The following is a 27,356-nucleotide window of genomic DNA, read 5'->3' as shown; positions in this document are numbered from 1 at the left end:
TTTCATCAAACATTAATTTAGTCGAGACAGCATTCTGCAGGCGGTGTGCAATAGTGTGAGTAGGGGCGCACCCAAAAGGGACACCTGTGTCACCTGTTTCAAGTAAAACGTGCAATTTAGACTCCGATTGCTTGATGATGGTCTTCAGAGGCGCAGAGCCAAATTAGGAGTTACCCCTCCTCCAAGGTGTCTCATTCACTTTCAGATGGGCACGCTGCTCCTCCTCTCCCAGCAGCCAAGGAAATAACAGTGCGCGTCAAGCTCGGCTCGACTTGTTGCGCGCCGGCACTTCACCCATTTCTGTCTCTCCGTCCACGACCAGGTCTGTTCATCTTGGAGCCGCCGGCCCACGCCGCTCTGGTGTGCAGCATCTCGGAGAGACGCGGGACACGTTTGGAACACTTTTACGCGCGCATGTTGCGCACTGGGAGTTACTGGATATAAGGATACGCTTTCCCCAGTTTATGGAATAAAACAGCTTGAACGTAAGTACTTTTTTTTTTACTTTTATCATCACACTTGTGCTACAAAAAATATTTTTTTCTTTTTTATTAGAAAAGACAAACTGTTATCTTTCCATGCGCATTAACGCATGGAATTATCTATTAAGCATACCACACAAATACTGGTTAAAGTTGCATTACATTTACAGTAGTATTTATTTGAAATATTTATCTATATTAAACTATTTACCTACTACATTAAACAAACATATTTTATTGTGAAAGTAATTCCTGGGAAATATTAAGGTATCACCGTTTTTACAGTCATTTGTTGTAATGTTACAGTAATTTTTGATCAAAGCATTTTACAGTAAAAAAAAAATAAATACTGTTAAATGCTGTTAATGTCTGTTTTTTTTCTTCGTTTTCTTAACCCCACGTTGTTTGATTTAAGTTGTGAATTTAAAAGGGAGCCACAAAACGATGCTGTCCTCAGATAACCTTCATCAGTGTTGCAGGACATTTGTTGCAATAGCTTTACATCAGACCTTGCTGATAACTTATTAAAATGACAAAAACTGTCATTAATCAGTCTGATTGCACTTCCACCAAAAAGTAAACAAATTAAAAAAATAAAAAATAAGTTTTTGCCAGAAAATTCACCACAATTTGTTATTCCTTAATTATCATAAGCCTGTGTGTGTATAATATTTTCATCAAGGCCATGCATGTATTTTAAGCATATTGAGGCTTTTTCCCCTCTGCACTTCCAAAACAATATCCGAAAAAGGTGCCACTCGTTTTTGTCATCATCATGTTGCATGATTTATTCGTGCTCAAATTCATTACCAAAGTCTTAAAAATGTCATTTCGGAGACAGATTTATAGAGCGGAGTAATTTACAACAACAACAAATCACCACCAGCACCACTGTTTAAACAGTGTAAATGAGGTTGTGGGGGGTGTTACAAGTCCTCCTGTGCAGTCTGACCCCACAGGAAGGCTTAGTGCAACCACCCAGAAAATGACTGCAAATACCAAATTGAATCCTTAAGTAATGACTATAAATCTGTCCAAATGTTTCGCCTCCAAGGGCCAAATTGAAAATGTACCAATGGGCCGGGGGACAAACACAGTGATTTTAAGCCTAGCAGCAGCATGACAATAACTAGTTAGCCTTGTGGACATGCCAATAACGATCATGTGAGCTTGAAAGAGAAATAAAATAATGGTGAATTTGGCCCCCGAGACCAGGGGTTCTTAACATTTTTCTTGCCATATTATCCACAACAAAATATTAACACTAAATTAATAATTGGTTTTAATCGTTTTTAATAATTATATCTAACCTACTTACAGTTTACAAACTTGTCAAATAATATGAAACCATGTGTTAAACTTAACGCATATTATTCTATTTAACACATGGACCTTAGGCTTAGGTCAGGCTAATTAGAAAAATAAGTACGAATCAAATATACTGCAGAAGAAGATACTCGCAACAACTGACGCAAAATAAACTTATGTTGCGCTAAAATAAGTAAAGTAGAATAATAATGAGTAGTTTTTTTTTAACTAAACTGTCAATAAAACTAAAGTGCAAAGGAAAGTACAGCTTCCACCACTTTAGTTATAATTTTTGCGCTTAAGACTCTTATCTATCACTTTAGCTCCAGACTTCTTCCGTTTTGTTTGATATTGTCATTACTGCCACACGTGGGTGAAAAGGGTATTATAACCGAGTACCCTTACACCGTAAGAGTACTCGGTTGTAATAGCAAACTTTTGCCCCAAAGGGCCGCACACTGACGAGTCAAAGCCTGCGGGCGCCGTTTGTATATTTTATTTTGTAAAAAAACAAAAAAAGCTATTGTAAAAAAAACATACATTTACAGACAAAACAATGTGTCTGCTTTGTATTAATTATTAGTGTTAAAATTAGCTACTATATTTGCTTATTATGCTTACATTTTTACGGTGATTTTTTTTTTGTCCGATTTTATTTCGACAAAAAAAACTTCAGCTGCGGGCTCCAAATGGTCCCCGGGCCACACTTTGGACACCCCTGCCTTACGTCATGAGGGAGAAGATTTTATTTTTTGCGGACCTCTAAGGGGCGCTCTATGGTTAACAAACAAGACTATAATGTATTTCATAGGTACAGCTATCCTAGTCTTGTAAATACCAAATTGAATCCTTTTAAATGGTTTTGAATTATGTTTTAAATTGGAATAGTGTCCAAAATGAATGTTTTAAAGGCACTTTTTTTGTCGTTTTCTGCCAACAGATGATACTACTTATAAAGCAAATCCTGTGGCTATATTGTCTCTGTCAAGCAGCAACTGCAAGCGGTAAGTTTAAAGTGCAGACTGTCTCCTCCTGATTCTTAACCGCCATACTTTCTTTTCAACACTCACCCATTCATATTCACTTGTCTCCCCCTGACTGACACGTATACGTCCCACCTCTGTTCTTTAAACCCACCTGTGAGATGGTTCTCAAGGTGTGACGGTGTGGCTGAGGACTTTTACACCCGGGTGCCCATTGGCCCCCTAGGCTCTGGTTGGCCCCCAGTCTCTGTCTGCCTCTGAGGATGGAGGGGACACCTTTCAATTAGGGCGAGCTACCGGTCTGGAACTAACAGCTGTTTTCACCCCTCATCCTAATAAGGCCCTCTCATGCCTCCAAGGCAGTCCCACCACTGCTTCCAGAGCATTCCCTGCATTATTCCTCCTAAACTCTCCTCTACCTCTGCTTCCCCCAACTCACAATCCCTTTGGAAAAAAAATAAATCCCCTCCCCGCCACATGAGTCAGCGTGATTCAGCCTTTTGCCATGTTGTGTTTGGTTGTCTGTCTGACATCTTTGCTTCATGTCAGATCGCAAAGTAGCATAGTAGCAGCAGTCACTCTGTCTGGTTCAAGACAATGCTTTGTTGTTTTTTTTGCGGTTGTGGGAGCTCTATGTAATTATGACATCATTTCCCTGTGGTCTATCTGAGGAACCGTCCAAAAACATGCATGTTGTGTCGATTGATAGTCTAATTAAGGGGTCTCTAACCAGTAGCTTGCCACCGGATTTTGAGTAGCTCACCGACGGGTCAAAAAATGTTTGTATAAAAGTTCGATTCAGATGCCTTACCGCAATAATAATGACAAATTATCACAAAATAACAAAAAAATCTGCTTCTAAGTATTTTAATTTAAATGTTGCCAGTCAGTCTAATACACCGCAAAATATTTCATTAGATAGTGATATACAAATAAAAAAAATAAAAGGACAAGCGGTAGAAAATAGATGGATGGATGAACTAAAAATAAATGTATCATGAAATACAAAATGCAGATGAACAACATGTTTTGTAATACAAAATGTGAGTTGTGGATACCAACATTTTGTTCAAAGGGATCTGTGAGGTTTTTAATTTACATTAAAAACACTTTGTGGTCTAGTTCAGTGTTTCTTTACCATTGTCGGGCCGAGAGCGCCCCCTACAGGGCCACCAAACATATCTGTTTCTCAGCTGCGGTCCGTATAGGCCACAGCGGTACTCAGTTGCAACACACTTTTCCACCACTTGTGGCAGTAGTGACAATATTACACAGAAGAAGTCCGGAGCTAAAGTCATAGAGAAGTTTCCTAAGTGCAAAAATTATGACTAAAATGGTGAAGCTGTATTTTCATTTGCTCTTTAATTTTATCGACAGTTTATTTAAAACATATGTATTAATACTTATTTATTTTTACGAAACATAATTATTTAAAAATGTATTTTCCGTCAGTTATTTATGAGTCCTTTCTTATGTAGTAGATTCAGTGAGTATTTGTTTTTATAATCCGCCTGACCTAAGCCTAACGTTTATGTGTTAAATACATGATATTCTTTGGGATTAACACAAGGTTTCATATCATTTGACAAGGTTGTAAATGTCAAGAAGGTTAGATATAATTATTAGATATAATAACAAAAAATAAAAAAAATATGTAATAAATAATTAGATAAATAATAAGATAAACAATTACAACTAATAACATTTAATATATATATATATATATATATATATATATATACATATATATATATATATATATATATATATATATAATAAAAACACAAATAATACAAATTATTTAATACTATTAAAATCAAGAGTAAGATGACTAACTGAGTGTTGAGTGGGCCCCGTCCCCGCTGTAGTGGAAAAGTTGGGCCCCAACGTGGAAAAGGCTATAGAAAAAAAAACCTGTTCTAAATAATACGTATTGTATAGGCTTTAATGTAAATTTAGTGAAACATTTTGTTTCCTGTTTTTTGAGTCTGTTTGGAAGATGTTCGATTCTGGAGGCATATCCAGATTGCAAATGAAACCACGCCCCACACTATCCAAAGGTATCGTGATGTATCTTTTGAAAATGTAAACTATCTTAAAGTTGTCAACTCTTGTTTTTCCAGATACGGTCAAAAATAAACTTTATCAACATTATGTAGGTTCACCCGGCCACAACATCAGGTCCACTTGCACACTCCCCAATCGATAGTGGCTCAGCTTACCAAAAGGAGATTTTTGCAGCATTTACTGTTTGTCCCTGCATGTTGTGCATTGGTGTTATTATGTGCAGGTCAAGATTATACAGAAATCACACGCTATCCTAATAGATAAGTACGCCCACCTCGCTCTGACGTCACAACGTAGCCTAACTGCAAAACCCCGCGGACAGAGACATCCAAAAAAGAGTGCAAACTCACACCGAAATGCTTTAACCTTATTTTTCACGCTGTTTAACATGAGTATCCGACATTGTAAAAGCATTTATAAGCCAGAAAAGACCACTTTAATGTTTTGGCAAAACTGGCATATGCACTTTGTTTGGGTTGAAATAAATAAGCTGTACAAATAAATGTTACACAATTAAGTACATCTCAAGCGATTTTCATTTTATAAATTTGGAAGAAAAAAGTTTTGAGACCCCTGGTTCAAATAGTCCATCGGTGCATGTGAGTGTGAAGGTTTGTTTGTCTATATGTGTCCTCTGATTGGCTGGCCAATGTCCAGGTGTACCCCACTGTAGAAAAAGAAGGAATGAATGAAAGAACTGTTTCACACGAGGTGTTCCGCCCACTAATTTTGTGTATGCTGCACACATCGTCAGGATTAAATTGGATATAATTTAAAGGATGCTGTGCGCGTTTAGCAATTCTAAGACGCATTATGTTTTTGACAGTTTGGGCGGTGTTTTCACAAGGTGTCAATGCAAACTAACATTGTCGCAAACTTTAGGGTGTTTGATGCTTGACTTTAACAGTTTAGAAGCAGTTACTTTTTGGTCGTTGCTCGTTGGGCAAAGTTAGTTGTATCTTGGGGATAATACAAACCCCGTTTCCAATATGAGTTGGGAAATTGTGTTGGATGTAAATATAAACAGAACACAAATATTTGCAAATCCTTTTCAACCCATATTCAATTGAATGCACTACAAAGACAAGATATTTGATGTTCAAACTCATAAACTTTATTTTTTTTTTGCAAATAATAATCAACTTAGAATTTCATGGCTGCAACACATGAAATGAATTGAAATGAATTATATTTATATAGCGCTTTTCTCAAGTGACTCAAAGCGCTTTACATAGTGACACCCAATATCTAAGTTACATTTAAACCAGTGTGGGTGGCACTGGGAGCAGGTGGGTAAAGTGTCTTGCCCAAGGACACAACGGCATTGACTAGGATGGCGGAAGCGGGAATCGAACCTGCAACCCTCAAGTTGCTGACACGGCCGCTCTACCAACCGAGCTAAACCGCCAAAGTAGTTGGGAAAGGGTATGTTCACCACTGTGTTTCATCACCTTTTCTTTTAAAAACACTCAATAAACCTTTGGGAACTAAGGAGACACATTTTTGATGCTTTTCAGGTGGAATTATTTCCCATTCTTGTTTTATGTACAGCTTAAGTTGTTCAACAGTCCGGGGTCTCTGTTGTGGTATTTGAGGCTTCATAATGCGCCACACATTTTCAATGGGAGACAGGCCTGGACTACAGGCAAGCCAGTCTAGTACCCGCACTCTTTTACTATGAAGCCACGCTGTTGTAACAAGTGACTTGGCATTGTCTTGCTGAAATAAGCAAAGGTGTCCATGATAACGTTGCTTGGATAGCAACATATGTAGCTCAAAACCTGTATGTTCCTTTCAGCATTAATGGTGCCTTCACAGATGTGTAAGTTACCCATGCCTTGGGCACTAATGCACCCCCATACCATCACAGATGCTGGCTTTTCAACTTTGCACCTACTGTAGAACAGTCCTGATGGTTCTTTTCCTCTTTGGTCCGGAGAACACGAAGTTCACCGTTTCCAAAAAACAATTTGAAATGTGGACTCGTCAGACCACAGAACACTTTTCCACTTTTCATCAGTCCATCTTAACTGAGCTCGGGCCCAGCGAAGATGGCGGCGTTTCTGGGTGTCGTTGATGAATGGGTTTGGCTTTGCATAGTAGTTTTAACTTGCACTTACAGATGTAGCGACCAACTGTAGTTACTGACAGTGGTTTTCTGAAGTGTTGCTGAGCCCATGTGGTGATATCCTTTACACACTGATGTCGCTTTTTGATGCAGTACCGCCTGAGGGAACGAAGGTCCGTTATATCATCACTTACGTGCAGTGATTTCTCGAGTTTCTCGGAACCTTTTGGTGGTATTACGGACCATAGATGGTGAAATTCCTAAATTTCTTGCGATAGCCCGTTGAGAAATGTTGTTCTTAAACTGTTTGACAGTTTGCTCACGCATTTGTTCACAAAGTGGTGACTGTTTCCCAATCCTTGTTTGTGAATGACTGAGCATTTCACGGAAGCTGCTGTTATACCCAATCATAGCACCCACCTGTTCCCAATCAGCCTGCACACCTGTGGGATGTTCCAAATAAGTGTTTGATGAGAACTCCTCAACTTTATCAGTATTTATCGCCACCTTTCCCAACTTCTTTGTCACATGTTGCTGGCATCAAATTCTAAAGTTAATGATTATTTGCGCAAATAAAAGTGTTTATCAGTTTGAACATCAAATATCTTGTCTTTGTAGCATATTCAACTGAATATGGGTTGAAAATGATTTGCAGATCATTGTATTCTGTTTATATTTACATCTAACACAATTTCCCAACTCACATGGAAACAGGGTTTGTACATAGAAATTTATCAGAGGAACGTCTAACGTCGAACTTAATTGATAACACGACGTACATAAATTTGTTCGTGCCTCAAAAAGCTGCTCTATACATCCTTTTGTTTTCTTTGTAACAAATGTTAGTATTTATAACGCTCATAAAGGTGTAAGGAACAGCTAACATCTGTATAATACAAATAGGGATGGGTACCTTTCACTTTTAGATCGATACAGTACCGATTTCAGGTACCTGGCTGGGAATTAAACTGGTACTCAAGGTACCAATATGCGATACGCAGAGGTGGGTGGAGTAGCCAGATATTGTATTCAAGTAAGAGTACTGTTACTTTAGAGATGTATTACTCAAATAAAAGTAAGGAGTAGTCACCCAAATATTTACTTGAGTAAAATTAAAAAGTATGTTGTGAAAAAACTACTCAAGTACTGAGTAACTGATGAGTAACCTGTTCGTTTAATGATGACGGCAACAAGTAATGCACAAAAACATAAAAATAGCAATGAACAAATTCAGAGCCAGGAATATCTCTTAAGCAACTAAAACAATAATACACATTAAATAATATATATTGGGTTTTACACTGTATTGAAAAAAAAATTAAAAAATTAATTTTACCTTTGCAACCTCATTATACTGTTGGCTAAGTTTTATAATCATTAATGTAAGTTTCTCAATACCCGACCTGTTTTTTGTGCCTTTAAAAAAGATTTAGAACTCTACATTAAAACACTCTACCTCTAACAACCAAAAAGCTGTGAAAACGATGCTGTGTTCCAAATGTAAGTTATTTACTGAGATTGAGTGAGCCTATGGCTTTGCATTTTGTTTATATTATATATATATATATATATATATATATATATATATATATATATTTTTTTTTTTTATTTCTTTTTTTCCATTCTATTTTAGTTACTTTGAATTTACAACCCCCTAACACTGTTTTGTACGGTTTTTATACTATTTTGTACTGTTTTTGTACTTACTGTGATTATTATTTTCAACTGTTTGTAAATGTTGAAATTCATAAATAAAGGTTTATTAAAAAAAAAGGGTCCAGTTAATCATGTGACCGCCTGGCTCTGTTTGATTGGTGAAACGTAGTCATACGTCACAAGTGACTGCATTTGATTGGTGAAACGTCACCAGTGACTGCATTTGATTGGTGAAACGGAGTGAAACGTCACCAGTGACCTCATTTGATCGGTGAAACGGAGTCAAACGTCACCCGTGACTGCATTTGATTGGTGTAACGCAGGCAGGTGATAGATCCTTCTTTGAAGGTCTGTCTGACAAAACGAAACAAAGAGTGCATTAACAGATCGATAAAAATCAGTAGCGAGCTGAATGTAGATAAATGGAGCGGAGTAAAAGTAGCGTTTGTTCTCTATAAATATACCTTAGTAAAAGTATGTTGCATTAAAACTACTCTTAGAAGTACAATTTATCCCAAAAGTTACTCAAGTAGATGTAATGGAGTAACCTCTGACGATACGTTTGTGTGTCTTTTGTTGTGTTAATAAATATTCATCGTTTTTTTTGTATTTTACATTGAACACTGATATGGGTTTTACAACTATCTTGTTTTCTTACACTTTGGTGTCTCATTTACAAGTACTGTACTGTACTCTATCTTACAGTAGATTTTGCATGTAGTTGCATTTCCAAAAAATGACATGGCAGTAGTGTTTAGACAATGGGGTTTTGCTATTTAGGTTACTCTGCCAGTAATTTATTATGTTGAACCTGCAAAGTATTACTACTGTAAGTATAGTACTTATTACAAAACAGCTGTTTGATTTTAACATGTGCCTTAGTTGTGTTTTCATCACACAACTTGAAGGTGTCTGAATTGCTATGTATAATCGCTAATGACAAATCTAATATAAATTAAGATTGAGCTAGCACTTTTTGGAATAAAGAAGCCTTTCTGTACAATCGAGCGACTTCTTACCTTGTAATCATGGACAGTTGCCTTTACCTAAAGGCAGTCTGGCTGGGTGGTTGCCAGTCTGCAACCGGACGTGACGTCACATGCAACATTCTGTAGATATCGAAATGTGGCTCTGTTTGAATTTACGTGAATCAGACTTCAGTTGGTGCCTATACAACTATAGAATTCAGTACCCATCCCTAAATAAAACCAACATAAACTGGCCAACCTTGACAATGTTTAGTTTTTTTTCATGCTCGTCACTAGCTTTTATGCTTCCAGGTACATGTTATTAACCTTTTGATCTGCTTGGTAAAATGAGTGGGTGTTTTAACTGATATTCTACTATTGAACTGTGGCGCTTTTCTATGTTGTCGCGTTTCCTGTTCAATGGTTGTCACAACAGTTTTCCTCCATTCCTTATAAAAACCCATGTCACATTACTCTTAAGAAACTCACTGAGCTGAAGTCTCATAACTAGTTTTTTCTAACGTCCCTTAAGATAGAGGTTTGTTTGTTTGTTTGTGTTTTTTTCCGGCATGTTTTCCAGAAACTTCACAATTTACCATTTCTTCCTTAAGGTGCTGTAACTTATTTTGTTTTGTTTTGCCTTTCAGTTCCCAGCACACTATCAATCATCAAGCCAGTCACCGGGTCCCTCTCAGGCAAGGTGACCCTTCCCTGCTTCTTCTCAACTATCCCCACCTCTGCACCAGTCGTCCACCGGAAAGCTGTCGCTATTCATTCCAAAGACCACTTGCGCATCAAATGGACCAAAATAGAGGATGGGGTAGAGTCAACAGTTCTGGTGGCTCAAAATGGGGTCATCAAGATTGGCTCCAGCTACAGAAACCGGGTATCCGTGCCCAGTCATCCTGAGGATGTGGGAGATGCCTCGTTGACAATGGTGAAGCTCCTCGCGAGCGATGCTGGCACCTATCGCTGTGAGGTCATGTATGGAATTGAAGACACCCAAGACACAGTTAACCTCAATGTGGATGGTAAGATTCAATTGTCTTTTCTCCAGTAGGTCACACTGCTCCGTTCTGTTTGGGGCATTATGTTTCTTTTGTGCAGGGTCCAACTCGTTCGAATTTCCTAATGTTTCAGCGTCCCTTCACAGTGGTATGCAATGGTACACTTGCTGCCACTTCTGACAATTATTCGATTAACAGAGAGCTGGACACCTTACGGTGATATTCTGATAATGGGATTTAGTCGATATTTGTCATTTTTAAGTGATCGACAACCGGAGCTACCGCAGCTGTGTACCAGTGTGTACATGGCTAGCCCTCACGTGAAAAATTCCTTCAAAAGGGATGCATGCTCAGGGAGACACAATTGCATTTCCATATTCCTTATTACACACATGTCGGAGTGGCATGAATTCTAGGATAGTGCTTACTAGAACACCGTCCCGAATTTGAGAGAAACCCGCAACAATTGTGTCGTTTATCCACAGAGCAAAGTGGCTTCTAAGATACTAATACTCACCATCATGATGGAAAATAGCCTTTCAACTTCCCCAGTAGGAATAGGAATGGCTAAGCATGCTACACACAAGCAAGACAACACAAGAAGCTAACCCCTGAAGTTTCAGTGTATAGCATGGCGGATAAATCCAGATGTCGATACTATCAATACCTAGTCTAGAATCTGCCTATAAATGATACTAAAGTGATCAGAGCGATATTTTTTTCTTTCTCGTTCTTATTACAACACATAATGTTGATGTGATTTTTGTAACTGTTTACATTCTCAAAGAGTAATTCTTGGGATTCAGGAAAGTTTTGAGGACAAAAACCCAAAAATGTATCTGGAGCCGATAGTAGTATTTGCTTTTGTTTAGTCATTGTGTACTAGACATTTTATTTTGTTAGAAAATAGTGTATGTAGCATTCAATGCCACATATTTAATACATCATCTGATTTACAAAAATACTGGAAAATTTTAAATGTAATTTGATACATTTACATTTTTTTAATTGTATTTACTTTATGAAATATTTACAGTTGTATAATATTTGATCAAATTATCTAATCTGGACCCGAAATCGGATCAGATCCGAAGTCAAACACATTAATCGGGATTGGAGGCCAGAAACGTTGCTCAGCAGATTGCATCCATCTACCCACTTTCTACTGATTTTCCCTTTTGAGGTCACAGGGGTGCTGGAGCCCAACTCAGCTGCATTCGGGCAGCTGGCAAGGTACACTCTGGACAAGTCACCACCTCATTGCAGGGCCAAATCTTAAAATAAATTTAAGTAGGATTACCTGAAGGTTTACCTATTCTAAACCATACCATGGTGAACTGAACTGAAGTGTTCCTGTTGCTGGTGGAACCGAAAACGCTAATCTAACTATTGAATGAAGGCTGTTTTGTTTCATAACGAGTGATTGTCCATGACTACTTGTTAATGGCCTTCCTCTAACTTGCTGTAGACCCACAAAGTACTTAGTCCATCCAAATGTTATCATCATTGATTCCAGGTTATTGGAGTACTCAATCCAACACTATCAGCATGTAGCGCTTCCTTTAGTAAGGGTCTGTTATAGCCTGTTGCATTCTAGTGTGACATTTAGTGAAATTGTTTGCCTTCCCTTATAATATCCATCAACGCAATTACAAAAGGGTTGAATTATGTATATGATATATGCACATAATTAGAGAGCAAAGAAAAAAAAATCAAACAACATGCAATATGTTTTCACCCTTACAGATGTAGCTCATGTTTTTTTGCGGTGTACAAAGCATGGGTGGGATTTCTAGGTCATTTTGGTTCATGTCGTTTGAAAATGTTTGTGCCTTTTCTCGGTGCACAGAAGGTGGTGTCAGGCAGAGTTCGTCAGACATCATCTGTATTGCCTTTTCAAAGTGAACCCAACAACTGGAGACCTCAATGAACCTGATCAGTTCTAGATTCCATTCAATAGGCTGCATATTTACTGCAATTTTGTGTGTACAGGTGTCGTCTTTCACTACCGTTCCAAAGACAGCAGGTACACGTTTGACTACCAGAGTGCTGTGGAGGTTTGCCATAGAGTCGGAGCCAGCATCGCCTCGTACGACCAGCTGAAAGCGGCTTACGAAGATGGGTTCGACCAGTGTGACGCTGGATGGATTGCTGACCAAACAGTGAGGTGTGTTGGAGTAAAAAAACAACATATCTGCATTTAGCCTCATATTTAAGTGATATAAAATTTACTTTTTGTCATTCTTCTATACAGATACCCGATTAAAACGCCCAGGAAGGGCTGCTATGGCAACCTCAGGGCAAAACCAGGTGTGAGGTCATATGGAATCAGAAAACCCACAGAAACCTATGATGTGTATTGTTATGTGGACAGCCTTTATGGTAAGTCACCCCATTTTTAGCAAAGCTTTAGTAAAAAACTACAGAGAACTTTAGGATGAAGCCAATATTGACTCTTCATTGAGGTTAGCTGCCAATAAAAAAATGTGATAAAGCCTGTTGTAAAAGTCTCTGGCATTCCTTCTGAGGATATTTTGTTCTCAGCCAGTGTTTCTTCTCACTAATGTTCCAAACTGAGACTGCTGATAAGTTCACTGCAACTCGCAGAAGACCTTTTCGGCCCAAATCAGTCTCCTTTCTGTTCCGGAAGTTTAAACTAGTTGTCCATCCCACATGTTCCCGTGCAGTAAGAAATAACATGAGGCTGATTTATTTGTAATGCAATACGGATTGAATAACAAGAAGTTGTTATAAATAGTGACATTTGCATCATTAGTGTGAACAGATGCACACAGTGGTGTCAGCCAGAGAACAAAACCCAACCCCACAGCCACCAGGGAGATTTTCCTCTGTGCTATTCAATCCACCAATCATCTTTTTTTTCCTTCTTGAAATCATATTAAGATGTTGACTGATTGTGTATTTTTCTTCATCTGTTTTGGGGAACCAGACGTTGACGATCTGATAATAATCGCATTATTACATTCTAAATTGCAATCACCTTATGGACTTTCGAGAATTAGGAATGGACAACAGTCATAGGTAGAAACCAGTGGTGTAAATCTGCAGAATGGATCTATAATGAGATTGGTTGAAATGTTACAACCTGGACTCAATGGAAACACGTTTTCTGTCTGTTATACACTCTTATAACAGCAATTTGATGACGGCTCACAGCTGATTTGACAATACCTCATATTACCAATATCAGTTAGACTAAAGTTCATATTGGACGGGCAAAGCCAGGTCCTAGTGCTAGTGCTTCTTCTGTTTAGGCCAGATACTTACATAAATAGTGAAACAACATCACAGTACTATAATACAGTGACATCTACCTAATAATATAAAAGACAAACTTAACAACAGACACATTGGAAATCATTACAATTCTCCAAAGTTGGTGACAACTCCATGGTCTAGATTGCATAATGTCATTTTTTAAAGGCTGAAATAATACAATAATGAAGTACCTCAACTTACAAGTATTTTTGAAATACATTTCTCTTACATTGCGAGCAGAATTTAAATTACGACCCTCCTCGCCGCCACGGTTCAAGTAGATCAACACAATCCTGCCTTCCAATCACTGCTACGGCGGAAGTTAGTGTGAAAGAGAAGAAGCGGACAACCGAATCAGACAACAAACTATTTGAAATATATCATAAGTCAGCCCGATAACAGCACCATGAGTCCCAAACACACGAAGCCGCAGCCAGCCTCTGCGGTAGGTAGCCATAAACGTCCAACGGATGGACATGTATCCATGAAAATATGGAGAAGCTGCTGGTACTGTGTTTGACGTGTTTCACCTCGTTCCGTCTCGTCCTGACTAAAACATTGGACTATTGAGCTTGCTGTCGACTTTTATGTCTGGTTTGTCATTTAAAAATGTCAATGTGCAACATAAACAACCACAACAGCTCTATTGTGACACGACTGAGAAGCGACCCGCAGTGCCAAAGTCTGCTCTCCAAGGACAATGCTGCACAATACTTTACATAATTTTCCAAAACGACTTTAGTTGCTTATATTTCATTCTATTGTATTGGTTTTCAAACAATATTTTTATCTGAACGTTTGTTTTCATGAGGTGTGTTTCATGTTAAAAGTATGGCGTTAAGGCAGGGCAAGCCAGGGATTACATTGATCTTAATTAATTTGCTGATTAACTGGCTTATTTGACAGTGTTTTGAGTTACAAGCTCATAAATGTGCTCGCCATGTGCTCATAAGTTGAGGTATCAATCTATAACTATAACTATTTAAAAATATACAGCTGTGTTATTATTAGTTCTACTTATTAATATCAACATTTTTGGCACTATGCCTTTTGCTTGATTTTTTAATTTGAGATATTTTTGTTCACGTATTACACAAGGAAGGCAAAATGTTACCAATCAATTTAAAAGTGTATCCAAGCTCTGTCTTCTCCACACTGATTATTATTATTATTTTTATTATTACTATCATTATTATTATTATTACCAATATTATTATTATTATCCTTAATACTGTACAGTATTTGTTAACCCCTTTCTTGATTCATCATGTTCATTCCAGGTGAGGTGTTCTTCGCTCCTGTAAGCTATAAAATGACTTTTGATGAGGCAAGAGAAGAATGTAAGAAGAGGAACAGCGAGCTGGCAAACACCGGCCAGCTTCATGCCGCCTGGCGACGGGGCCTGGACCGTTGTGACTACGGCTGGCTTTCCGACGGCAGTGCCCGACATCCTGTTGCTGTACCCAAAGTCCAGTGCGGCGGAGGCCTGCTGGGTGTCAGGACCATGTATCGCTATAGGAACCAAACCGGATTCCCAGAACCAATGACTAAGCTCGGAGCTTACTGTTTCAAAGGTAGGCTTCACGTCACCGTGTTGACTCAGTGTCATGGAAAATGGTGTTACCTTTAGGTGATGGCACTCTCAACATGTGCGTTCACATTTGGCATCATTAAAGACAGTGACTGAAAGCTCAGATGTTTCTGTAAAAATGTCCAGACTATGATCTCATTTTCTATTCAGTCCCCACCCTATAGTTTTTTTTTTTTTTTTTTTCCTTTTACATCTCTATACATTCACAAATATGAACCAAACCAAACTACGTTTTCTACGTAATAACCTGGTTGGTCACTTGTTGGTATTTACCAGGACCATGCAGCCAGTGGAGGCAGGTAGGGTAGATCCTCACTTGTTAAAAAAATAAAAAAATAAAAATCATAAAATAAATATTGGTATTTGTCCAACAAACTCTTATAAATGCATTTTATGTACAATTACAATAGAAAATCAATATTTCCATGTGTTAACATTTTTAAATGTGTACATTTCCTGATCACATACAATGGCGCAATTAGAATATTGTGCCCTTTATTGTGTAAATCCATTCATTTCAGCAATTTCATTTCAATGTGAAACTAATATGTGATATGAACTCATTACATACAAAGTGAAACATCCATCCATCCATCCATTTTCTACCTCTTGTTCCATTTGTCAACGTTTTAATAATCATGGTTTACATTTTTTTTCAAATTTAAAAACACATTTTCTGAAATTCGCAATTCAATGTTTTTATAAAATGCCTGGAAGCCATAATCATCAACATTACATCAAAAGTAGACTTGAATAATCTTGCATGTTATAAACCTGTTTCAGTCTTTTAAATCTAATTGCTGGACAAGCGATAGAAAATGGATCGATGGGATGGATGCTGGATTAAATTAACCTTTGCACGATTTTGAAATGTTTTGAGTTTCACTTGATTGAACTTTAAGTCACTGCTGTCTTTCTGGGATTGAACAAAAAACACAACATGTAAACTCTTCAATCAAATACCTTCTTTGTCATGTCCACATATCAATGCATAGCTAACTCAACAAATCGTAAGAAACGGAGGTAAAAAATATTCAAAAGGGTAAAAGTTACTTTTTCTCGTGTTTGACAGAGACATTTTGGGGCAACGAGGGTGCCAAATCACTATGTGTTCGTAGCATGTTTTAAATTGTGGGTCGAGGTGGAGGATAACCTGACTCTCGCTAGATCCTTGTAGTTTGCTGAGCTCCACACAAGGATCTGGAATCGAGGGCAATGCAAACTGCTTCAAGATAGCAAAAAATAATGGACCAATCAGGATCGCCGGGCGGGATTTGATCGATGTGACGTAGCGCGGAAGTGACTGTTTGATTCAAAGAACAATGGTGGCACACAGCTAGCAGTCATGTGCTGACATTGATTCTGCTATTGCAACTGTTTTGTCAAACATCCATCGTTTACTGACATTGCTGCATTGTTTCAGTAAAAGTTCTCTAACTTTACGCTCAGTTGTTATCCAATATGTCGGCTGTTCTGTTTTGGATTTCCCAGTGTCTTTCTCATCAGCTTCACGGGTTGTTTCCGATGTGAGTGGTTGAAGTAGCACATCATTCAAGATAACGGACAAGTGGTTTATCCAATCACAGACAATGAATCCCTCCAAGGTTTCCCATTGTCATCCCATTGGGTTGAGTTTTTTCTTGCCCTGATGTGGGATCTGAGCTGAGGATGTCGTTGTGACTTGTGCAGCCCTTTGAGAGATTTCAATTATATAAGATTGATAAAAAAAACAAAAAAAAATTAATTTTAATACTTGGCAAAAGTGTTGTATTAAACCTGTTTGCGGGCCTAATTTGTAAGTTTGACACCCCTGGTAAACACACTCAAGTACGATTCAAGCAGCGTCTCCGTGATTAGCTCGGGAGCTGATTCATCCCGATTGTGACATTTCTTACATGATCTTAAGGACTGGCCTTTGAACAGACTCAAGTATGCGTACAAATAAGGTCATTGTTATGCCACGGGAAGCAAGGAGACGACCACAATGCATCTCAATACCAGTGACACTTCACGGTTCACTGAAAATGAGCAGACGGTGGCGATTCTTAACTAATCAGCAGCACCCGCAGGGCAAAGCAAACAAGCGATGATAGCGTCCATTAGGAGACCCTGCAGATCCCCTCACCTGTCAGCTCTTTTAGTCTCACTATCTTACTCCCTCTTTTGCCTTTCTCCCCTCGTTTCCGCTGTCAGACTTTTGCGCCCCGTCATTCTCACTTGTACTTATCAGAGCAGACATATGGATAATGGACAAAAGCTACTGCTGGACTTCTAAATTCAGTCATCCTCGGCGACCCTTGACCCGGCCTTTCCATCTTTACAAATGGGAGCTCGGGCAGATAAGCCTTCCCCTGCCGGGCCATTTGGCGCTCCTGAGCGAGCCCGAATCTTGCGGTGATAAGTCCCCATGGGGTTCAGAGGGCACACAAACAGCTCTCATTCTGTGTATCCCATGTCGGCTCTCTAGGCCATGTTGTCTTTACGCATCCATCTAAGTGCTTTTCAAGTACCCTCGTATGGCGGGGCCCTCATTTTCTGCCTGCAGTCATATGTAGCAAAGAATTATTACGTAAACTATGTATAGCGCCATCGCTTGGACTACACACAAAGACAGGGTGAAATGAGAAAAAGAGGGTGTGGTTGGTGTTGTGTCTGTATAGCAATATGTGTGTGTGTACTCTAATGTGTCTGTCTGTATACCAATCTGTGTGTGTAATCTAGTGTGTGTCTATATACCAGTATGTGTGTGTATAATCTAATGTGTGTGTCTGTATACCAATATGTGTGTGTGTCTGTATAGCAATATGTGTCTGTGTGTAATCTAATGTGTGTGTCTATATACCAATATGTGTGTGTGTGTAATCTAATGTGTGTGTCTATATACCAATCTGTGTGTGTAATCTAACGTGTGTGTCTGTATACCAATCTGTGTCTGTGTGTAATATAATGTGTGTCTCTATGCCAATCTGTGTGTTTGTATACCAATCTGTGTGTGTAATCTAATGTGTGTGTCTGTATACCAATCCATCCATCCATCCATTTCTACCGCTTATTCCCTTTGGGTTCGCTCGGGGCACTGGTGCCTATCTCAGCTACAATCGGGCAGAAGGCACGTACACCCTGGACAAGTCGCCACCTCATCACAGGGCCTGAATACCAATCTGTGTACGTGTAATCTAATGTGTGTGTCTGTATACTAATCTGTGTGTGTAATCTAATGTGTGTGTCTGTATGCCAATCTGTCTGGGTGCAGTCTAATGTGTGTATCGGTATACCAATCTGTGTACGTGTAATACAATGTGTGTTTCTGTATACCAATCTGTATACATGTAATCTATTGTGTGTGTCTGTATGCCAATCTGTGCGTGTAATCTAATGTGTGTGTCTGTATACCAATCTGTGTGTGTAACTAGTGTGCGTGTGTCTGTATACCAATCTGTGTGAGTGCAGTCTAATGTGTGTATCTATATAGAAATCTGTGTACGTGTAATGTAATGTGTGTGTCTGTATACCAATCTGTGTACGTGTCATCTAATGTGTGTGTCTGTATACCAATCTGTGTACGTGTAATCTAATGTGTGTCTATATACCAATATGTGTGTATGTAATCTAATGTGTGTGTCTGTATACCAATCTGTGTGTGTAATCTAATGTGTGTGTCTGTAAACCAATCTCTTTGTGTAATCTAATGTGTCTGTCTGTATACCAGTCTGTGTGTAATCTAATGTGTCTGTCTGTATACCAATATGTGTGTAATCTAATTTGTGTGTCTGTAATCCGATCTGTGTGTGTAATCTAGTGTGTCTGTCTGTATACCAGTCTGTGTGTGTGCAGTCTAATGTGTGTGTCTGTATACCAATCTGTGTGAAGTCTAATGTGTGTGTCTGTATACCAATCTGTGTACGTGTCATCTAATGTGTGTGTCTGTATACCAATCTGTGTACGTGTAATCTAATGTGTGTGTCTGTATACCAATATGTGTGTATGTAATCTAATGTGTGTGTCTGTATACCAATCTGTGTGTAATCTAATGTGTGTGTCTGTAAACCAATCTCTGTGTGTAATCTAATGTGTCTGTCTGTATACCAATATGTGTGTAATCTAATGTGTGTGTCTGTAATCCGATCTGTGTGTGTAATCTAGTGTGTGTGTCTGTATACCAGTCTGTGAGTGTGCAATCTAATGTGTGTGTCTGTATACCAATCTGTGTGTAATCTAATGTGTGTGTTTTAATACCAATCTGTACATGTTTAATCTAATGTGTGTGTCTGTATACCAATCTATGTATGTAATCTTATGCGTGTGTCTTCATACAAATCTCTGTGTGTGTAATCTAATGTGTGTCTGTATACCAATCTGTGTGTGTGTAATCTAATGTGTGTATCTGTACACCAATCTGTGTGTATAACCTAATACGTGTGTCTGTATATCAATCTGTGTCTGTGTGTAATATAATGTGTGTATCTGTATACCAACCTGTGTGTGTAATTTGATGCGTGTGTCTGTATACCAATCCGTGTGTGTGTGTGTAATCGGATCTACGTGTGTGTTTTCTAAACTGTTTTTCCGTATTATGATTTGTCTGTGTGAAAAAAATAAATGTCTGTATTTTGTAAAACAAATGTGTGTGTGTAATTAGATGTGTGTGAAGCAGGAACTCTCTATTGGCTGTCTTATTACACGTGACTTTTGCGACACATTTACGAGTTGTCTGTCTGAACAGCGATTTGAACGTGTAAAAAGAGTTGTCCTAAATCCCGCTTGCCTTTTCCTGTCAGAATAGAAGCTTCCTGCTTCACATACGTGAAAATATTCACACAAACATACGAACGGACAGATGTTATTTTACACATAGAGAAATCATAATACGGGCAGACAATTTAAAACCCACACACACACACACACACACACACACACACACACACACACACACACACACACAGGCAGACAATTTTAAACACACACACACACACACATATATATATATATATATATATATATATATATATATATATATATATATATATATATATATATATATATATATATAAATATTTTTTTTGTGTGTGTGTGTGTGTGTATTTATACAAAGAAACACAAAATCAAAACAATATTAAATATTTTAAATCCATGTAAAATATGATAATATTTGACTAATAATTAATTTTTTTCACTATGTTTTTGGTAATTTGCTAACCTCAAATTTACATGTATTATCTATAGTTTAATTTGCAAGCAGAACAGATTGAGAGGGACATTTTAATATTTTTGAATTTTTTATAATTGATTAAAGAAAAATAATGCCTGCATTTCAGCTTTGTATTGTTAGCATCAACACAAACCTATTATTGTTTTATTAGCCTGTCTGCACTTCAAATGTGTTGTCTATTTTTTTTTCTTTCTAGAAATAGTAATTTTAGAACTTGCGAGCCCTTAGCTGTTAGCTGGCCCCTGGGCTGCACTTTGGACACCAATGGTCTATGTACATGTCTAATTTGACTGATCTGTTGTTATTTTACTTACAATAAGTAATGTTACTCAGATTGTTTTATTATATTCCAAAAATATTGTAAAAAAATCTATATAAATTAGACAGAAAGAGTTTTTTTTATTTGATTTCGGGTATTTAATCATGCTAATAATTTTGTGATTGAATTGTTTGTATTTGACATCTCGTGACAGAAAGCTGAAAAAGTTCAAGCACTAATGAATGGTGGAAAGAGCGACAGTTTACACAGTAAAGTGCTGGAACTAAATGTTTAGATTCTATTCTTCAAATAATCACATTGGGTGTTTTGGAAACTCGAGGAAATGTTTACAGAGAGAGAGTTTTTGTCTAAACGAGGTCACTTTTGCTATCAAGCAACAACAATGATCTATTTTATTTAAGGAAAAGTTAGTAATACTGATGTATGATAAATGACCTATTAATTAACACTCGTGCCATCACTTTATGTGACATTACTGTAGGTTGATTATTATTATTACGAGTGATTGTCTTTCACTTTGACTTTCTTTGAACTATTTTAGGGCTTGGATTTGAAAAAAAAAGCTTTGTTTTATTTTCTGTTGAGAGGCAGTGAGGGTGCCGTGATCCGTGTGGCGGTGGACAGGGTATTTTTTTATTATTGCATGTTAAAATTGCATTTTCAATAAAGCTGATGTGCATTTATTAGAATGAAAGAATGCAGGTCATGGAAAGCAGAAACATGTTTGATTTAAATATTTTCCCTAAAATATGCATTTAGGCTTCAGAGTGTGTTTCATCCAACTACTGGATTAATCGAACTAAGTCATTGATAGATAACTTGATAGCTGTAGCCCTAAATGTTCCCAGAGTCCCAGACAGTATCTCTGTATTAAGTACAATTTCTACAATTATTGATATCGATTATGTTTAATGTATATATATGTGTGTGTTTACAGAAAGGAAACCGATGATCAACCAAACTTTGTTTGTGGATTTGTCAGTGGTCAATGCCACCAGCGCCACCTTCACCTCCTCCACCATTCCTTTACTCGGGAGCAGTGTGCTTACTGAAACCCAAACTCCTGAAACTGAATCCGATAATGAAGCAGAGACGACAAATCCTCCGTCCATGTTTTCTACCAGTATGGCTCCACCTCCACCCACTCCAGCCGGCACAGAAGAAGAGTTATTCTCCACCGTGGCACCGACCATGATGGACGAACATGAAGACATTGATGACTTGGCACCAGTGGAGCCGGACTTTGATATTGATGACTTCATAGATGAAAACGTGACCTATGTTGAGTCTGTTCCTCAACGGGGCGACTCCTTACCCGAGCTCCACGCCACAACCGGAAGCACTGTCGTAACGGAATCGGGAGAAAACGAAGCGCCGGACGATTATTCCGTGATTGAGATCAATACCATTTCACCCGATGTGGCCTTGCCAGACACAACCCTTAGCACAGAGCCCATGTTTGCCGAGGGGAAGACTGAAGAAACTATTGTGGATTCTGCCGAAAAGGAATCAACTGATTTGACCGCGTCAACTGATTCAGCGACCACATTTCCGTTATATGATGGTGACGAAATGGAGACAGATTTACTTGTGGAATCACTGCCACCGACACAACCACAAGCCACATCACATGACATCTTACTGAGCACGGATGAAACAGACATCCCCACCACCACCGACACGCCCCCGGAAACCACCACACAGCACACGCAGGACCTCATGACACAGGAAGAAACCCTGTCTGCAACCTGGACAGGCCTTCCCATTCTCATCGATGTCAGTCCGACGTCACCAGAGGACGTGTCCTCAGGTGTCTTTGATGAGTCCACAGCTCAGGTGTTGGAACAAAGCAGTGATGCTCTCACTTCCACAGACATTGATGCAGAGTTCTTCACATCCGCTCCGATAGTTTCAGCTGCAGGCGGTTCCAGCAGCACCGTCGCTCCGGGAAAGACGGTCACAGAGTTCATCAAGGACACCACAGTCATGCAGAAGGAGAGCACGTCAGGTAAGACTAGTCCCTGAATCTGTTTTCATCCTCTTGGTCTTAGATGTCTGAGATATGTAGGTTGTTTGTTTCTGTGTACAAGCTGCACATGAAGGGAAGCTGTGACTTGCAGGACTTAGAAGTCTGCAAAAACATCTTATCACTGGCTTTTATTTTTACTAGCTTTTACGAGTTTATTTAAAATCCAAATAATGTTTGAGCTTTTGATTTGCTCGGTCTGAGGTGTGTGCGTGTGTTTACAGTCCTGACATATTGTGTCCTGAAGGACTACTTAGGATCAGGAGCCCCTTCGGAAGATGATGAATTGCAGTAGTTTGCAACAGTAGTGTAGTTTTAGGCCTCCCCCTTTCATCCGTCAGCGCGGGTTTAAATCCTGGCCAATGTCACAACACCCAGGCACTGGGGCTTTCATGGGCAGGACCCAAGGAGGTTTACTTCAAAAACGGCATGCAAATGCAGGTGTCATGCAAGTGAGGCGGCAACGATTGATCGATTAAATCATTTTTAAAAAAGCTTAAATTTGTGTTTCATTGCCTAAATGATGTATTTAAGTGTATAAAATCTAGTCTGCATGGAGTGCCTGAAACCTAAAACACCCGGATGGTGTTTTTTCAAGACTGCTCCAATAGAAGGCTCAAATAAAAACAATGACGAGGGTGAAAGAGAGCAAAGGACCCAAAGAAAATGAGAGAAACTGTCAAAAGTTTTGGAATCATTCAAAATACAAAAAGACAACACATCTTGATGAAATGTCTGCACTGTCCAAAAATGTTTTGATGAGTAAAACATAATGTTATAATTGCCATTTTAATACTATTTGCATTCAAAACAAAAAAGGTCATAAGAGAAAACTTTTTTCTTCATTTTTTTCCCCCTGAAAACCATTTCGGCGTAAAACTGTGATTTTTCAATTACTCGATTAATCGACCAAATTAATTAATCTTTTACTCGATTACTAAAATATTCGATAGCTGCAGCCGTCAATGCAGGTGATTCTTGTGGCGTCCCCTGATGAGGGAAGCTGACAACTATGTATTTACACTTGCAGAGGTTTGCAATAAACAGGAAAAAATAAAATACATTTAATTAAAAGATAAAAGCTCAACCTAACTAACATGACAAGGAGTCACAATCTATTCCAAAATTTGGCTTCCAATTAAAATGTTTTATATTTGACAGATAAAAGCAATTTACCATGGGATTAAATTAGACAGAGGTCAACAATGACGTGTTTTTTACTATAATTATGACAGAAAAGTGGTCGATAACCGAGTCTTTGAACCTGTTTTGCTGAACCAGGGGCTGTTTGCAGGGCCGCGATCACATGATGTAAAATTAAACAGCAGGTGTGTCCCTTCTCACTGTTATGATCTCAGAACCATCACAGCTACTCTGACATCAACAATGACCCCATTGGTTTCTGAATTAGAAAAGCCATTTGTCTCATTTAGCAACATTGGAAACTTTATTCCATGGTATTCCTACTGAAATTGTTGGTATGATTAATGGAACAGTCAGTTTCCAGCCTAAATCTTGATCTGTGTCAGCCTGTGTCTGAGTCAGTACACAGTAGAGCTGGAGTCTGCCTAGATATATTTCATGGATGTATGTTTGTGATAACATCCAGTTTGTGACTTTTTGGAGAACAGTTACTCACTTTCTGGAAGGCCTCCTCAATCTAACGCATACTTAGGTGGCCACTAATAAGCCTGTCCTTAGCTTTCACTGGGCCTGAGCTCAAGTGGTGATGTCATAGCTCACAGTCTCCCCTTGCTGCCAGGATAGCTTGAAACCACCTGCGTGACCAAAAGTGGGCGATTACAGACACTTTGACTGCTACATCATGTCATGTGGCTCAGATGACACACACTTATAACCCTCATAGGATTTGTGGGAAACGTTTTTTGGAAAAAAACGTCATGACAGGGGGTGTGTCTTGTCTGGTTGCATGGTAACAGAGAAAAATATGCCGGTGATATGCGCTCGATTCTTTATGAATAATTGAATATTCAGTAACACTTTAGTATAGGGAACATATTCTAAGTAACAAAGACTTAATTAAGAGTTATTTGGACACTGGGGGAACATATTGTACGTAACAGAGTCTTAATTTAGAGTTATTTGGTTAAGGTTAGGATTAGAGGTTTAGGGTTAGAGGGTTAGGATTGTTGTATAATAAGGCCATGCCGAATAAGGCATTAATAAGTACTTAATAATGACTAATCAAGAGCCAATATGTTACTAATTTGCATGTTAATAAGTAACTAATTAATGGTGAATATGTTCCCCATACTAAAGTGTTACCGAATATTTCATAGTCAAACGGTATAGCTCTGTTGGTAGAGTGGCCGTGCCAGTAACTTGAGGCTTCCAGGTTCGATCCCCGCTTCGGCCATCCTAGTCCTCTGTCCTTGGGCAATGTCAGGCTTTCCCCTGGCAGTTTGTCTATGTTTTAGTTGTTTTCCTCAATATTTGTCTGTTTCCTCTGTGTTTAGTATCTCCTGTCTTTAGCTCCTGTCTAGTGCTCTTTATTGTCAGCTTCCTGTCTTGTTCCCTGAGTGCTGTTACTGTCAGGCTTTCTCCTGACAGTGTGTCTATGTTTTAGTTACTGTCAGGCTTTCCCCTGACAGTTTGTCTATGTTTTTGTTTTTTCCTCTGCATTTGTCTGTTTCCTCAGTGTTTAGTATCTCCTGTCTTTAGTTCCGGTCTAGTGCTCTTATTTTGTCAGCTTCCTGTCTTGTTCCCTAAGTCCTGTGTTCCTCCTCAGCTGCAGCTGATTGGCAACAGGTGTTCTTATTTTGTCAGCTTCTTGTCTTGTTCCCTGAGTGCTGTGTTCCTCCTCAGCTGCAGCTGATTGGCAACAGGTGTTTTTATTTTGTCAGCTTCCTGTCTTGTTCCCTGAGTGCTGTGTTCCTCCTCAGCTGCATCTGATTGGCAACAGGTGTGGCCAGGTGCCAATCAGCTGCAGCTGAGGAGGAACACAGCACTCAGGGAACAAGACAGGAAGCTGACAAAATAAGAGCACTAGACAGGAACTAAAGACAGGAGATTCTAAACACAGAGGAAACAGACACATGCAGAGGAAAAAACTAAAACATAGACAAACTGTCAGGGGAAAGCCTGACAGGCAAGACACTTTACCCACATTCTCCCAGTTCCACCCACACTGGTTTAAATGTAATTTAGATATTGGAATTTCACTATGTAAAGCGCTTTGAGTCACTAGAGAAAAGCGCTATATAAATATAATTCGCTCACTTAAAACAAGTGCACAGTTAGAAAAGTAAAACGTCTTCTTTATAATAGTTTCCACTTTATGATTTGTTGGATTCTCTACAACTGGAGCTGTGGTCCCATTGCACCTGACACCTGGAGAGATTAATCTTTTTTCCGTTAATTCAGAAATTACACAAATATCTGGATGCAATGTGTATTTATAGTACTTCTTCCATTAATGTCATTGAGAAAATTTGATGTTTAGCAATAAGTCTTGAAGGTCGTTTTAGGACCCAAGGAAGCCAAATGTTTAGATAAGACACAGACAGTCTAGAAAATAAAACACAGTGACAGTTAGTGGTTGTGGTGGCCAGGTTCTGTTGAAACGTTGGCTCTGGGCCCAGCGAAGAGAGACAGGGATTATTTGTGAATAAGGTGTGCGTGTGTGGCTCAGTCAAGTGGGTCCCTTGCTCGCGTTCCCAGGCCTGATCTGCGCTTTAAACAGCTGCTACAGGTGTTCGTCGGTGCAACCAATAATCTTTTTCAATCACCATTTGCAATCATTTGTGGGAAACAACAACAGAAAGAGAGAGGGCTTAGCCAATACGTTTGTATTCACAGTGGTGTATCCAAACCTTTTTAGAATTTTTACCTTTAATGTTTTATAGCAAAGTTAACAAGAGTATACATAAACTAATGATAAAATAACAACAAATACAATAATTGATTTCAACAAGCATGAATTTAAAAAGCCCATTGCCAAGAAAGTGAATGATTCATTTGGGTAACTTAGTTTTAGATCAACACTTAAAAAACAAGGCACATATGACTTTCGATAGACAGTAGACATTTTCAAGTGAAGTGAAGTGAATTATATTTATATAGCGCTTTTCTCTAGTGACTTAAAGTGCTTCTACACAGTGAAACCCAATATCTAAGTTACTTTTAAACCAGTGTGGGTGGCACTGGGAGCAGGTGGGTAAAGTGTCTTGACCAACGACACAATGGCAGTGACTAAGATGGCGGAAGCGGGAATGGAACCTGGAACCCTCAAGTTGCTGGCACGGCCACTCTACCAACCGAGCTATACCATATTACTATTTTGGAAGGAGTCCAAATAGAGACATACAGTATTATTACATCAGTGTTGGCGCTAGGAATATTTAAAAATGGGGTGGAAGGGACCCCATCAAGTCATAAAAATGGGGTCCCACTTTTTTTAACTGTTTTGAAA

General features: G+C 38.7%; 1 protein-coding gene across 1 annotated transcript in view; it reads left to right on the top strand.

Annotated features, from left to right (window-relative positions):
• The first annotated feature begins 294 nt into the window (after nucleotides 1–294).
• Nucleotides 295–27,356, top strand: part of LOC133556405 (versican core protein-like) — a 55,122-nt gene continuing 28,060 nt past the window's right edge. Inside the window, exons 1-7 of the mRNA XM_061906312.1 lie at nucleotides 295–485; nucleotides 2,731–2,794; nucleotides 10,180–10,563; nucleotides 12,532–12,706; nucleotides 12,794–12,921; nucleotides 15,099–15,396; nucleotides 21,840–22,906. Of these exons, the coding sequence (XP_061762296.1) occupies nucleotides 2,731–2,794; nucleotides 10,180–10,563; nucleotides 12,532–12,706; nucleotides 12,794–12,921; nucleotides 15,099–15,396; nucleotides 21,840–22,906 (2,116 nt within the window). The 5' untranslated portion in view covers nucleotides 295–485. The remainder of the gene's footprint in view (nucleotides 486–2,730; nucleotides 2,795–10,179; nucleotides 10,564–12,531; nucleotides 12,707–12,793; nucleotides 12,922–15,098; nucleotides 15,397–21,839; nucleotides 22,907–27,356) is intronic.

Source organism: Nerophis ophidion, linkage group LG07 (assembly GCF_033978795.1).
Source record: "Nerophis ophidion isolate RoL-2023_Sa linkage group LG07, RoL_Noph_v1.0, whole genome shotgun sequence".
NCBI classification, from domain to species: domain Eukaryota; kingdom Metazoa; phylum Chordata; class Actinopteri; order Syngnathiformes; family Syngnathidae; genus Nerophis; species Nerophis ophidion.
Note: the sequence above shows the minus strand (reverse complement) of the source record. Positions and strands in the feature narration are given on the sequence as shown.